At 45.8% G+C, this 14,935-nt stretch overlaps 1 protein-coding gene across 1 annotated transcript in view; it reads left to right on the forward strand.

Annotated features, from left to right (window-relative positions):
- The window catches only part of ITGA10 (integrin subunit alpha 10), a 55,121-nt gene that overhangs the window by 23,173 nt on the left and 17,013 nt on the right, over positions 1 to 14,935 (forward strand). The window contains exons 5-14 of the mRNA XM_028710249.2: positions 679 to 793; positions 2,210 to 2,337; positions 7,042 to 7,190; positions 8,108 to 8,258; positions 8,893 to 9,058; positions 9,714 to 9,781; positions 10,779 to 10,923; positions 11,510 to 11,658; positions 12,504 to 12,647; positions 13,917 to 14,120. Of these exons, the coding sequence (XP_028566082.2) occupies positions 679 to 793; positions 2,210 to 2,337; positions 7,042 to 7,190; positions 8,108 to 8,258; positions 8,893 to 9,058; positions 9,714 to 9,781; positions 10,779 to 10,923; positions 11,510 to 11,658; positions 12,504 to 12,647; positions 13,917 to 14,120 (1,419 nt within the window). The remainder of the gene's footprint in view (positions 1 to 678; positions 794 to 2,209; positions 2,338 to 7,041; positions 7,191 to 8,107; positions 8,259 to 8,892; positions 9,059 to 9,713; positions 9,782 to 10,778; positions 10,924 to 11,509; positions 11,659 to 12,503; positions 12,648 to 13,916; positions 14,121 to 14,935) is intronic.

The raw sequence follows: 14,935 nt of genomic DNA on the forward strand, positions 1-14,935 counted from the left end.
TGGAAAACCCAAATTACCGCTTATTCCGATTCAGTGGGTTTTCACGGGGAAAGCGCCGTGTGTGGGTGTGTTCGGACACACCACTTTAAAGCACAGGGCAAAAGGTAATTGTGAATGAGCCCTTAGTTGCACATTTATTCAAAGCCCAGTTAAAAGTATTTACCGTATTTTCCCGTCTATAAGATGCCCCCATGTATAAGACGCCCCCTATTTTGGGGGACTTCGATTTAAGAAAATGGGGGGAGATACTATCCGTGTATAAGACGAGCCCAGATTTTGAACATTATTTTAGAATAAAAAAACATAGTCTTACTTAATTCAACAAATGGATTAACTTGATCCAGTGATACCAGCTTTTCAAAGTCTGAGAGTCATTGACACCTCCAGCGCCACCCCCCGACTGCCCCCTTGCCTCTTAGCACCTGGGGGTGCTAAGTAATCCCCACTGCCCACAGGGGGCAGTACCACCCACTTTGGGAACCGCTAATTTAACCCCTCCTGATTGTACCCCAAACTCTCTCAGATTCTGAACATGCTAAGAATTGTCTGGCAAAAGAGAACAGGAAGCTGCCAGACCACTGGTCTCAGTAAAGTCTGGCGGCAACACTCCACTTAAACCAGTTTGTGTATTCTCTCCAGTGTGGCTGGGCAGGTTCTTATGTCCGGTTCTCTTGACAGGCCTGTGCCCCCCTGTGGTCCCAGGAATGCGGCACATCCATGTTCAGCACCGGGATTTGCACCAGTGTGGACGAGAACTTCCGCCTGACGGAAAACATCGCCCCAACAGCTCAGAGTAAGTTTTGGTGTCCTGCAATGGTGTGTCAGATTTCTAAAGCGGCCAGCATTGAGGGCCTCGGCTGGAAGCCCTTCTTCTCTCTACTCCCAAGTCCCTCAGAAATAGTTGTGTTGGTCCAGGAGAAAGGGAAGTGCCACTTTGCACATGTTCAGAAGTGCTCTGGACTAGCCAATACGGCACCCTCCTGTGCAGCATTTAAGGTAGCAGGTGATGATAAGAAAGAAGAGAGTTTGGATTTGATATCCCGCTTTATCACTACCCGAAGGAGTCTCAAAGCAGCTAACATTCTCCTTTCCCTTCCTCCCCCACAACAAACACTCTGTGAGGTGAGTGAGGCTGAGAGACTTCAGAGAAGTGTGACTAGCCCAAGGTCACCCAGCAGCTGCATGTGGAGGAGCGGGGAAGCGAACCCGGTTCACCAAATTACGAGTCCACTGCTCTTAACCTCTACACCACACTGGCTCTCAAAGAGGGCCTTTATCTACCTGAAATCCTGGATAGAGTTGCTGCCTCCCAAAGTAGGCTGGTCTGAACAAGCAGTTTGACTGAATATATATGGCAGCTTCCTTTGTTAAAAGCTGTTGGGTGTTTTAGTGATTTGAAATGCAGGAACCGCTGTGAGCATTTAAGTCCCCCCCAAGGTTAGCGTTTTCCTTCAGCCTGCAGGCCCAGGAGGACTCATTGCAATGATTCCATATGACTCAGGCTCTGGAAAGTCGTGCTGGGACATCAGTCATGCATCGTGTGCCAATGACTTTTCTCCATGGACTATCTGAGGTGGCAGCCTTAGCCTCTGTTGAATCACTTCAGGCTAGCAGGGCCGTGTGCCATATTTTACAGAGGGCAGACCCCTATTTTAAGAGCATGGCCTGGTCAAAATCCAATTTAGGAATTTTGTAAAGGAAGAGAGGGGTGTGTATATGTTTGGAAGTTGCCCAAGATGATAAATGGGTCATCTTGCTAGTCCCAGCTTTTTGGAGAAAAACAGGTGGCGCTGTGGGTTAAACCACTGAGCCTAGGACTTGCCGATCAGAAGGTCGGCGGTTCGAATCCCTGTGACGGGGTGAGCTCCCGTTGCTCAGTCCCAGCTCCTGCCAACCTAGAAGTTCGAAAGCACGTCAAAGTGCAAGTAGATAAATAGGAACCGCTCCGGCGGGAAGGTAAACGGCGTTTCCGTGTGCTGCTCTGGTTCACCAGAAGCGGCTTAGTCATGCTGGCCACATGACCCAGAAGCTGTCTGCGGACAAACGCCGGCTCCCTCGGCCCATAGAGCGAGATGAGCGCCGCAACCCCAGAGTCGGTCACGACTGGACCTAATGGTCAGGGGTCCCTTTACCTTTACCTTTACCCCCCCTGAAAAAAACAACCCTTCTTTGCCATTGCCTAACTTTCTGCCTTTTCAATTTCATACAGGATGCTCAACTTACATGGACATAATAATTGTTCTGGATGGTTCCAACAGCATTTATCCTTGGTACGAGGTGCAGAACTTTCTTAGCAACATCCTTAGCAAATTTTTCATTGATCCAGAGCAGATCCAAGTGAGTTTGCTATTTTGTTTGAAATGACTTTTTAAATAATCATCCAAACATATATGATGGAAAAAATATAAGTTATTCGAAATTGCAGTATAGAATCATAGAATCATAGAATCATAGAATCATAGAGTTGGAAGAGACCACAAGGGCCATCGAGTCCAACCCCCTGCCAAGCAGGAAACACCATCAGAGCACTCCTGACATATGGTTGTCAAGCCTCTGCTTAAAGACCTCCAAAGAAGGAGACTCCACCACACTCCTTGGCAGCAAATTCCACTGTCGAACAGCTCTTACTGTCAGGAAGTTCTTCCTAATGTTTAGGTGGAATCTTCTTTCTTGTAGTTTGGATCCATTGCTCCGTGTCCGCTTCTCTGGAGCAGCAGAAAACAGCCTTTCTCCCTCCTCTATGTGACATCCTTTTATATATTTGAACATGGCTATCATATCACCCCTTAACCTCCTTAAGGCACGGCTATTAGTATTCATATACTAAGCTACACTTCAATCTATAAATTACAGTGGTACCTCGGGTTACATACGCTTCAGGTTACATATGCTTCAGGTTACAGACTCCGCTAACCCAGAAATAGTGCTTCAGGTTAAGAACTTTGCTTCAGGATGAGAACAGAAATCGGGCTCCAGCGGTGCGGCAGCAACAGGAGGCCCCATTAGCTAAAGTGGTGTCTCAGGTTAAGACCAGTTTCAGGTTATGAACAGACCTCCGGAACAAATTAAGTACTTAACCCGAGGTACCACTGTATTGTTTCTTTCCATTATTTGTTAAATAGTTATTCTTTCCATTATTTGTTAAATAGTTATTCTGCAGCTTCACACAGTCAATTGCAAAACCGTCAGCTTCTAGCACTCAGTAAACATATGGGACCACTCAGTTCCACTCATTTAACTCTCCTCTTGATAAGTTAGCTTCACAGTAACTTACTTATTCTAAATCAGCTTTCACAGGGCAAAAGCACTGTGGAGAAATTCTGCTTTTATAAGGCAACATCACTGTTGCAAACTGGAGACTTGATGGGGGGCAGTTCTTGAGGATTCTGTGCTTGCTGGTCTGATGGGAGTTGAAATCCAAAACATCTGGAGGGCAGCAGGTCAGGAAAGGCCAGTATACAGTATGACTTGTTTTAAAAGGGGCAGAGGGTTGAGAGCCACCCAAGACATCCCTGAGAGAGTCTGCTTGGCTTCCTCCCCACATCCTCCGGCTATGTTGGCTGAGGAAACGCTTAGACACTCTGTTTGGACCGTTTCCCTGACTCACGCATGATGAGAAGGAAGCTGTGCTGGGCCAAAGCCAAGGGCAAGGCATTATTACCATCAACACCACGAGTCATTATTATTGGTATTCTTACACCCTATATTTTTCTAGGCACTGGAGATTAAGAAAGCAACATAGTCCTACTCACAAGCTTATAGTCTAATGGGCAGGGATGCTGTTCCAAAGGACAGGGGTAGCCACACTAAAAGCCCTGCTCTGAGTTTACCGCAGAGCAGGCTTCTGAGATCTTTGGATCTTGCAAGATAAACTCTCCCGCAGACTGTTGCCATCTGCTGGGTGTATAAGGGATAAGCTGGTCCCTCAAGTAAACTGGACCAGAAGTGTACGGTACATGTTAGTGGCAACACCATGAACTTGGCCTGCTAGTAAATTGGCAGCCAGAGCAAATCCTGCAAGAAAAGGTCTTATGTTTCAGAATGTAAACTCAGAACATCCATTGCTGTACTCAAGTGTCAGAGGACCTAGATTTCGCTGACCCAGATTCTGATGGTGGCAATCTGCCGCTTCTAGTAATTTTATAATTTTGACCGTATTTAACGTTGCCATTAAGCAATGCTCACCTTTTTGAAGGCTAGGTTGCAAATAAATATTATACCCCATATGAAGAGTTTGGGAAAACCATTTTGTGTGTGGGTGTGGAATGCATTTGTTCAGATGGCTGGTCTTAACAACAGCCATCATTTGATAATTAAGCTACAGAATGTCAAGTTTATGTATAATAATTCAGCTCTGAAACAGAAGGAAACCTTGGCATGCAAAGCCACCTTTCTACAATCCACTACTGTTTCTGAGCAGAATTTTAACTTTTAATAACTCAATTACACTACACATAATAACGTAAAAAGAACCTTTCTGGATGAGACCAGAGTCCCAGCATCTTGTTCTCACAGTGGCCAACCAGATGCCTATGGGAAACCTTCAGGCAGGATCCGAGCACAAGAGCAACTCTCCCCTCCTGCAGTTTCCTCCTGCAGTTTGCCTCCTACTGTGGAGGCAGAGCATAGCCATCATGACTAGTAGCCATTGATAGCTTTATCCTCCATGAATTTGTCTAATCCTCTTTAAAGCCATCTAAGATAGGGACCTTCATGCCCTCATGCAGGATGGATTTTCATTGTTTAACTATGCGCCGTGTAAAAAAAATCCTTTCTTTTCTCTGTCCTGAGCCTTCCAACATTCAGCTTCCATGAATTCTAGCGTTATGAGAGAGGGAGAAAATCTCCAAAACTGACAAGGAACTGTGCCAGGGTTTCATATCTCCTCCACTTCATCCATGCAAAAACTTAAATCGCCCCAACTTTTAATTAATGCAAAAAAAGGGGGAAACCGTAAATTAAATGGAATGTGCCCCTAATGGCCATGTGTGACTCTCAGAGTGTGGCTACGTTCTGGAGTTCACCCCTAATCACTTTATTTCTCCTTGGCCTGTTAGCAGCACGTGCTGGGGTATCGCTTGACCTTTTTCCCCATCTCCATTGCTGCTGCAGGATGGAGCCTGTGGCAGGGCAGAGGCGTGGGACGTTTGAAAACCCCAGCCTGTGGAAAACAGGAAGCTTAAAGAAAACAGGGAGAGGGAGGGAAGGGGACCTGGTTCTGTGTAGGCTCATTGTGAGCGGCAGAGGGGCTCTCTGCTGAGTCAGCATGAGCGCGAAAACCTTCTCCGAGGCTAAGGAAGGGTTGGCAAGAAGGGGAGCGGATGGCAGTTCCCCAAGCAAAACACACCTTTTGTTTTTGCAGATGTTTCAGACTCCAACTCCCAGAAGCTCCGCTAGTTAGCATGGCCAGTAGCCGGGGCTGATGGGATCTGTAGTTCAGGGACATCTGGTGGGCTGGAGGTGGGGAGAAAATTCCCTTTGGGGTTCAGTACAGAGGCTCACACCAAACACTCTTTTTTAAATTTTTCCTTATATATAATTTTTATTAAAATTTTCGTTTTACAATTTAAAATACTCATTTAAACATCCTTAAAAGATCAGTGACTTCCCTTCTTCTCTTTCCATGGTTCATTTTGCATATCATAAATCCCTGCATATTTTACAAAAACTAAGCCATTCAGTATTCTATTATTACATCCATCAAAACTTATTTACACTGTTGAATTTATCTTAATGCTGCCAATGTTTTCAAGTGTATACAATTTCCCCCCATATATTCAATAAGGGTCTTCTTACTGTCTTATTCTGTATATTAAATCTGCAAGCTGCGCATATTCTGCCAGCTTAAGTTGCCATTCTTCTTTAGTTGGGACCTCACTTGTTTTTCTGTTTTTGGGCTAGCAAAACATGAGCCGCAGTAGTGGCATACATAAATAACATTTTTTCCTTTTTTTTTTTGGCTCACACAAAGTTCTCAGTTAGTCAGAATTATTCAGAATTGCATTACAGGATAGAATCCAAAATAGCCTGTGGAAGCATTTCCATTAGCACACATCCTAGATGGGCAAAATATATGTCATTTTCGCCGGTTATTTTCCAGCCAACCAACCTTCTGCCGCCTGAGTACCACACTATCTGTTCTTCCAATCACGGTCCTTGAAAACACTTCCTCAAGTTTTTTGCTGTACGTGCAGAGCCCTCTATCTAGAGTTGTTTTTCACTCTTAACAGTCAGTGTTAGGTTTCCTCCTGAATCCAGTTTTGTGGCCAGACAGCCCTCTTACGTAGTAACACTAGTCCTACTGAGTTTTGCAGAATTTCTACCTCACCCTGCCCCTTGCCCCTCTTTGCCCTCTCCACTGGGTCACACTCACAGCCAGGTAGCTTGTAGCAGCTGCTCTCCTTTATAATAATATCATGCTTATCATTCATGTAGCATGAATGCTTATCACTTATGAAGCTCTTTCACATTTTACTTGGTGATCCTTACTGCAGTCTTGACCCTTAACTGCAGTATAATTATTAGCTCCGAAACATAATAATGCACACACAGACGTACATATAACACAGATATATTATTATTCTTTCATTTATGTCCCACCCTTTTCTCCAAGGAGCTCAGGGTAGTGTAGATGGTTGCCCACCCCACATTTATTTCCCACAACAACCCTGCGAGTTAGGTTTCCAGGGGACAATGTAGAAAAGATAGATTTGTAGAGGTCTGGCTTTATTTTATTACATATGTCAATAAGCAATAACATGGTCTGTCCCCTCTCTCTGCTTATCAATGGATTTGGTTGATCCAATACTATAGGATGCAATTCCTCTTTAAGATTCTTTCCACCCACAGCATGCATGGTTTTATTTTATTCTATGTTTAAAATCCTCCTTATCTTTATATTTTGAATTATGCCAGCCTGGTGTGTATTTCGTTTTCTTAACCCAATGACGTGTTCTCTTTCAGTCACTTTTCTTGCTTTCTTTGTAATAATAAAAAGGGGAAAGGAAAAAAAAAACCAAGCAAATCTTTCTCTCCTTGTAGGTTGGGGTATTGCAGTACAGCGAGGTTGCTGTCCATGAATGGACTCTGAAGGATTACCAAACAGCAGAGGAGGTCATTGAAGCCGCCAAAAACATCAGCCGCCAGGAGGGGCTCGAAACTAGGACAGCGTCTGCCATCCACAAAGCCTGGTGTGTGTGTGTGTGTGTGTGTGTCTCTTGATCCTGACAGAGACAGACAAGCAGGAGCCCAGCTCATGTGCGAAAGAGGCATTTTGCAAAGAAGCAAGTGGCCTTATTGGGGGGGGGGGGTTGTGATTTGAATGAGCTCCGATGGTCTGGTGTGTATGGACGCAGCGTCTCTCAGCCTAACCTACCTCACAGGGTTGTTGTGAGGATATAACAACAACAACAATTTATTTATACCCCGCCCATCTGGCTGGGTTTCCCCAGCCACTCTGGGTGGCTCACAACAGAATATTAAAAACATGATAAAACATCAAACATTAATAACTTCCCTAAACAGGATTGTATTCAGATGTCTTCTAAAAATCACATAGTTGTTTATTTCCATGACATCTGATGGGAGGGCGTTTCACAGGGTGGGTGCCACCACTGAGAAGGCCCTAGTTCCCTGTAGCCTCACTTCTCACAGTGAGGGAACAGCCAGAAGGCCCTCAGAGCTGGACCTCAGTGTCAGAGCTGAATGACGGGGGGTGGAGATGCTCCTTCAGGTATACAGGACCGAGGCCGTTTAGGGCTTTAAAGGTCAGCACCAACACTTTGAATTGTTCTCAGAAATGTACTGGGAGCCAATGTAGGTCTTTCAGGACCGGTGTTATAGAGCCTTGTGCAGCACCTTGGAGGAAAGATGGGAAGGAAAAGCATCAAGTAAATAAATAAGTTCTCCTGCATTTCAGCATGGTTTGTGCAGGAGAACATCCTGGCAGATGGTGCTCTGGTGAGTCGGATCTGTTAGGCTTCCATTGGTGCTGGTCTGAATGGCACACAAAATCTTGCCCACTGCCAGCGTCTCCAAGAAATGCCATTCTCAGAACAGGAGCACATCTCGGTTATCCTCCCTCCTCACCTCTTGTTTCTCTCTTCAGCACAGAGGCCTTTAGCCCAGAAAGAGGCGGGAGAGAGGGAGCCACCAAGCTGATGATTGTGGTGACTGACGGGGAGTCCCACGATGGCGAAGAACTCCAAGACGCCCTGGAAGAGTGTGAGAAACGGAACGTGACACGCTACGCCATTGCAGTGAGCATGCGCTGGTGCCAGGAGGCTTTTGGGTGGCGGCAGTGATGTGGGTGTGCATGCATGTGAAAAAGAGAGTGAGCAAGGGCTGAGAGAGGTGCCATGTGAAAAAGAATTCAAAGCAGGTTCTTCTCCCATGATTCCATGTCTAGCTTCCTTCCGCCTTGACAGATAATAAAGGCTTTATTACTAAATGGCTTCAGTACTAAATTTAATATTGGTTCATTCCAACTTGCATATGAAGGAGCTGCAAATTTATATATTTAATGATTTCAGTGTGAAAGAGGCGGAAGTTGACATCATTCATCTCGCTGTCCACCATGGCGACATAAATTACGTTATTCCACCTCATTCATTTCAGTGCAGAGGAAGCACAACGCAAATGGTGGTGGTGAGGGAAATGTAACCAACTGCAAATTGTTTGTGGACTGAAATCAACAACAACAGTGAATACCAGTCGTATCCGCTGGATTGATTCCCGTTCCAGACATTAAACAAATAAGCAAACGTGGGCAATTTTCTGCTCCCGTTTCCATTTTCTGCGGAATTCTCTTACACCCTTAGTTGTCATAATGTGTCATAATGAGCACTTCTTGCACCTCAAACATTTTTTGAAAAATGGCTTTTGTTCCCTCAGGTGTTGGGGCACTACATTCGGCGGCAGAAAGACCCGGACTCTTTCATCAACGAGATTAAATACATTGCCAGCGACCCTGATGAGAAGTATTTCTTCAACGTGACTGATGAGGCGGCCCTGAACGATATTGTGGATGCCTTAGGGGACAGGATATTTAGCCTTGAAGGTTCGAGAAGGGGGAGGGTGAAAAAGGGGGGGGGGCTACCACCGGTTTCCCTGTGGTTTATGAAAGTTAAACAAAATGGAGTGCAGAAGAAGTGTTAGTAGGAAGCTCTCTAACACCTCCCTCATAACAAGTTCCCAGCTGTCCTGTGTAAACCTCAGTATGAGTGGGGCACAGTGCTGGCTCAAACCTTAAGGGCCCTCAGCACTGGGGGCCCTCTTCTGCACCAATAGCACCCCCTGTTGGGCTTACACGGTAGTGGCCACAGTCAGTGTCGGGTGACCCTTCATTTTAATTTCCTTCAGTGCCCTAGAGTAACAGGACATTGGGAGTACTGTGGAGGAATTAAAATAGTGGCTTCCTTTGCCAAAAGCTGTGTGGTGATACCAGACAAGCAGTGGGCACAAGATTCTCTGCTGAGGGAGATTTGGGTAAATCTTATAATGGGGGGCATTCGCAATGGAGAATTGGCCGGGCAGATTAAGCCCCTTCCCTCCCTCCCTGTCAGTGCTCACCTCTGTTTCAGCAAACAGAGCACACCTTGTACATTTATCAATCTGCCTACTGTATTTATCTTACTACTTTGTTGCTTTTCTACTAAAGAAAAATACCCAAACAACTATTAACAGATTTCTTCTCCCGCCACCATTCTCCTCAGGGACCCGTGAATACAGCTCATTTGAGTTGGAAATGTCTCAGATTGGCTTCTCTATGCACCTCCTTGAGGTAAGAAGATACATTGTGGTTCAAAGTGTGGTTCTCAAACCTTCCCTCATGGACCATTTGAAAATTGCAGAGGTTCTTGGCCTCGCCACTTAAGGGTTGTTCTGCCTGTTTGTAGCTTTTGTAATGCTGTATGACTTCTATTTGTAATGTTATGGGCTTCAGAGGGTTCAGTCTGGGTGACCCCTTAAGATCCTTTCCAAACCTGGGGTCCGGTGTATCAAAGGCTAGAGTCTATAGAAGAAAGCTGACTGAAGTGAGCAGGCCAGTTCCCATGTCAAGATAAAGGCCTTAGCTAATCAGCTAAGTGCCCGTCATTCGCATCTTCAAGGAGTGAGCTCTGTTTCCATAGAGACAAATAGCGAGACTTGTCTCACTTCACCAGGCTGGATACCTCAGCATCCTAGGAATGATAGGACAAAACAGGGAGTTGTGGGTGAGAGTTTGGATGGTGCTGGAAGCTGGATACACAGAGATGTGTGTGCTCTGTGTTGGATTTGGGCCTTCCCTTGAAATCTAATAGGAAAGCAGGATCTCTTGGGGTACGAATGCTGTGAGCCCCTCCATCCTCCATGCTCAGGTTGTATAAATGTGTAAATACAACCATATACCCTAAAGACACCACAGTCTCCGTTGTTGACCTTCAATCCGAGACAGCCAAACCCTGGTTAAGCAGGCACCATTCTTTTTTACAGAGCTCTGAATTAAGTTCATGGGTCTCTCCATTGGTCCACAGACCACAGTTTGGGAACCACAAAGGGTAAACTGACACGCCCAAGTTTAGCCAACGTGATGTCTTCCTAAGGTAGTTGGACTTCATCTCCCATGACTCCCATTACTGCTTGGGGCTGATGGGAGTCATGGTGCAACAGCATATGGTACACCCCCTGCTGGCTACCTCTGGTATCACTGCGTGAAAGGCAGGGGCAAATGGTTTCGGCTGCAGTCTTACTTGTGTTGTCTGGCTGGACTGCTTATGTATCTGCTTGTTCCCTGGCAGGACGGGATCCTCTTTGGCATGGTAGGGGCATATGACTGGGATGGCGCAGTCTTGAAGGAGAGCAGGAGTGGGCGGTTCATCCCGCCAAGGGAGGCCTTTGAGAGGGAGTTCCCCCTGAGGCTGAAAAACCACGCAGCCTATCTGGGTAAGGAAGGATGCCGCTTCCCATTATACAGGGAGGGAAAGAGTAGAAACCCACAAAGGGCACAAAGATAAAATCAGACCACCTGCAGGATCAGGCCAGAGGTCCTTCTAGCGCAACATCATAGAGGCCTCTGGGAAGTCCACAAGGAGGTCAGGAAGCCAGTAGTCCTCCCCTGGTATCCACAGGTAGACTTGCCCTGTACATGGAGGTTTCATTTAATACTCAAGGCAGTTGGCAGGCCTGTTCTTCACCCCATCTCCCCAATTCTCAGTGGCTATTTGTTTCCAAAATCAAGATGATAAAATGATCCCAGCATGTTTCAAGCACGGCTCCTGTTCAGAATAGAAAACTAAAGTGAGAATCATTTGTTTTGTTTGTTTGTTAAACCACTTGCTTATGTAGGATGAATAAAAGCAAGGCAGTCCTTTGCTTCCCCCTTTCACCAAGTGTGTGAGGCCAGTCATTCCTTGTCCCATTTTGCAGAAAGAAAAACTTAAGGCTGTGAGTGAAAAGCTAGCCAATTAGTTCAGGGCAAAACAAGAGTCCGCACAGCTTTATTATTTCTCTCTCTCTTTTCCTTCCCCAGGATACACAGTCTCCTCTATCAAGCTCAGGAACGGGAAGGGGCTGTATGTGGCTGGTGCCCCCCGCTTCAAGCACAAGGGGAAAGTGATCCTGTTTGAGATGAGCAGCGATGGCAGCGTAACCATTTCCCAGGCCCTTACTGGGGACCAAGTGAGTTTCAGGGCAGTGGAGATGATAGTAGCTGATTTCTGGAGTGACAACCGCATCCCTAGAGACCTTGTTCTTTCATTCCCGAATATGTGTGCAGTTACTGAGAGAAGAGAGTAAAAGACAGTCTGTACATGATCAGAGACACTCCTGCCTTTCATACAACCTCACCTGCTGGCTATGGCTAAGGCCTAAACTCATTATGGTGGGACGAGGCAGGGGTTAGGGGTGCTGCTCCTTAGGGGATGGAGATTCAACCCTTCCACTATCTTCGCAGGCACAAGAACTCGTGACGCAGAACTTTGGGGTCCAAATAGATGGAGGTGGTTTCCAGCACAATTTATAGCAGCCAAGGATGGGTTGGGGGTGGTGGAGGTCATTATGGATTGGGGACTGAACTGAAATACCCTCTGCACCTGAATGTAAATACCTGAATGTATTGGTTTTTTTCTACAGTGCCATCTATGCAGGTGGTGCTTTATAAAGAGCAGGTTTTTGAAAACTCTGAATTCCTCAAGATTCTGAGTCTTGCCTGACCACACACACACACACACACACACACACACACACACACAATGATAGATAGATAGATGATAGATAGATAGATGATAGATAGATAGATGATAGATAGATAGATAGATAGATAGATAGATAGATAGATAGATAGATAGATAGATATAGACAGATCAATAAGATAGATAGCCATGAAATTGCCCCCTGGGGGTGCATCTTTCTTTATTGAGATCTGGGAATGTGTAAAATCAGGCTTAAGGTGCAGGATTGCGCTGATGTCCAGTGCAGAAGAACTTGTGCAATTCTGACATAGCAGGTGGCGTCTTTCTCTGCAGATTGGCTCCTACTTTGGCAGTGAAATGTGCCCGGTGGATGTGAATGGAGATGGAATCACAGACGTACTGCTGGTGGCTGCCCCCATGTATCTGGGCCCACAGAACAAAGAGACAGGCCGTGTTTACATCTACAAAGTGGGGCAGGTGAGTGTTGTTGTTTTGGTTTTTAAAAAAACCTCTTTTTTATTAAGGGTTTTCTATAAACAGCAGGAATACAGACAATAGCAATGGGAAACGACAATGTCTCCATCATCATACATTAGCACAATACAGCAGTACAATACATTAGTACAATACAGCAGCAGCAGCAGCAACAAATAATAATAATAATAATAATAATAATAATAATAATAATAATAATAATTTATTTATACCCCGCCCATCTGGCTGGGTTTTCCCAGCCACTTTGGGCAGCTCCCAATAGAATATTAAACAGAATGAAACACCAAACATTAAAATTTCCCTAACATTTGAGTTTATCCTGGCAATGAAGTAGACAAGGAAATGTCCCTCCAGGAAGTTCCCAGCCCCCTTCAGTCACCTAACAGATGAATGGGTACCAAGTTTGAACAACTTTATTAGGGCTACTCCTCTGGCTCTCCTGCATTCTTGAGTAAGCTTATCATTGACTGCTAATTGGCAAACTCTCTCCTCCCAAGTGTTAACAGGAAGGCTGACCACTCCCTTCCAAGTTCGTGCCATTTCCAGTCTGGCCTCTGCTGAGCAAAGAAATACTTTTCACATGGGAGAGCCAGTAAATTTCAAGCTCTTCTGACACATGACCCACCTGGAACCTCATCCTGCAACAAAAAGTGCAGCACTTGTATTGTGGCACTCAGCCTTCCCCAACCTGATGCCTTCCCTCCCAGGTGTTTTGGACTACAACTCCCATCAGCCCCTGCTAGAATGGCCAATGGTCAGGGATGATGGGAGCTGTTGTCCAAAGCATTGCAATGTTTTCATTGGCTGAGCATAGATTGCCCAGTACAGTACTTTGCTGAGAATTCGCTTTCCAGGATCTGAGGCAGAGAAGGATCTTTCTCAACAGCTGCTATCTGAGATCCTCTAAACTGGAGATGCCCCGGTTGAAACTGGGACCTTCTGCATGTGCTTCAGTCCTGAGCATAGCTGTCAACTTTCAGATTTGAAAATAAGGGATCAGCAGCCTCACCTGTCCTGGGGACAGTACAGGATATCTAACAATCCAGGATAGCAGCGGGAAGCAGCGGGAAACGGTGCTGGAATAAGGGCATCTCCCGCAAAAAAAGGGAAGGTTGACAGCTATGGTCCTGAGCCTTCCTCACAGTGCTTCACGGCACACCATTATGGGCAGGGGGGTGGGGTTCTATCCTGAAGCCAATGCCCAACGGCTCCACTGTGCCTCCCATTTTAACCTTTCTCCCTCTTCTGAAGTTGCTCGTGTCTTTCAACGGGACCCTCCATGCCGACCCGAAACCTCAAGATGCTCGTTTTGGCTACTCCCTCCTGGCTGTCCCTGACCTTAATCACGACAGCTATAATGACGTTGTGGTTGGCGCGCCACTGGAGGACAACCACCAGGGGGCAGTCTACATCTATCATGGCTACCGCACCACAGTGCTGCCCCGCTTCAAACAGGTGAGTGGGAGCCAGTGTCCAGCTCCAGTGTTTGAGTGCTCCCCACAATTCCAACAGCTCTTCCCACTAGGACATTTCCCCCAGTGTTTAGCCAAAATCGGTGCCCCTTGCCATTTCCACCCCCAGGCCCTGTTCCTATTCACTTCCCATTACCTGGGGGCCTTAAGATGGCATTTGTGTTTTTAGCAGGCAAATCACACTGCTGGGTGATGTTCAGCTAAGATGCTCATGTCCTTTTTAAGCTGTGCTCCTACCAGGCCAAGTCTCCCTCCCTCATCCTAAACGTGCGGCTTCTATTTTATTTTATTGCCACTAAATGCAGCGCTTTCACATTCGACTCTGCAGTATCACAAGCTGTTTTAGGTTTCAGCTCCAACCTGTCAATATCGTTTTGATTCTTTTTCTACCTTTGGTAAATAACTATTTATTTCATTTTTAACCATGACAGGACACACAAAAATATATCAACGAAAACCAATAGCAAAAGAGAAGAGTAAAATGTAAAAGAAAGAAATGAGAAAGAAAACCATAGATAACAAAATTAAGCAATGTCCTCGTACCATTTTGATTTTTGATTCTGATTCTCTCACCGCACTAAGTTCAGGACAGATAAAAGAAAACCCAGCACATAGTTTAACTATGGAACGCTCTGCCACAGGAGGCAGGGATTGCTACCAACCTTGATGACTTTAAAAGAGGATTAGACAAATTAATGAAGGAGGGGGCTGTCAATGGCTACTAGCCACGAGGGCTGTGCTCTTCCTCCACTCTCGGAGGCAGTGATGCTTCTGGGTATCAGTTGCTGGAAACCACAG

Source organism: Podarcis muralis, chromosome 16 (genome assembly GCF_964188315.1).
Source record: "Podarcis muralis chromosome 16, rPodMur119.hap1.1, whole genome shotgun sequence".
Lineage (NCBI taxonomy): Eukaryota > Metazoa > Chordata > Lepidosauria > Squamata > Lacertidae > Podarcis > Podarcis muralis.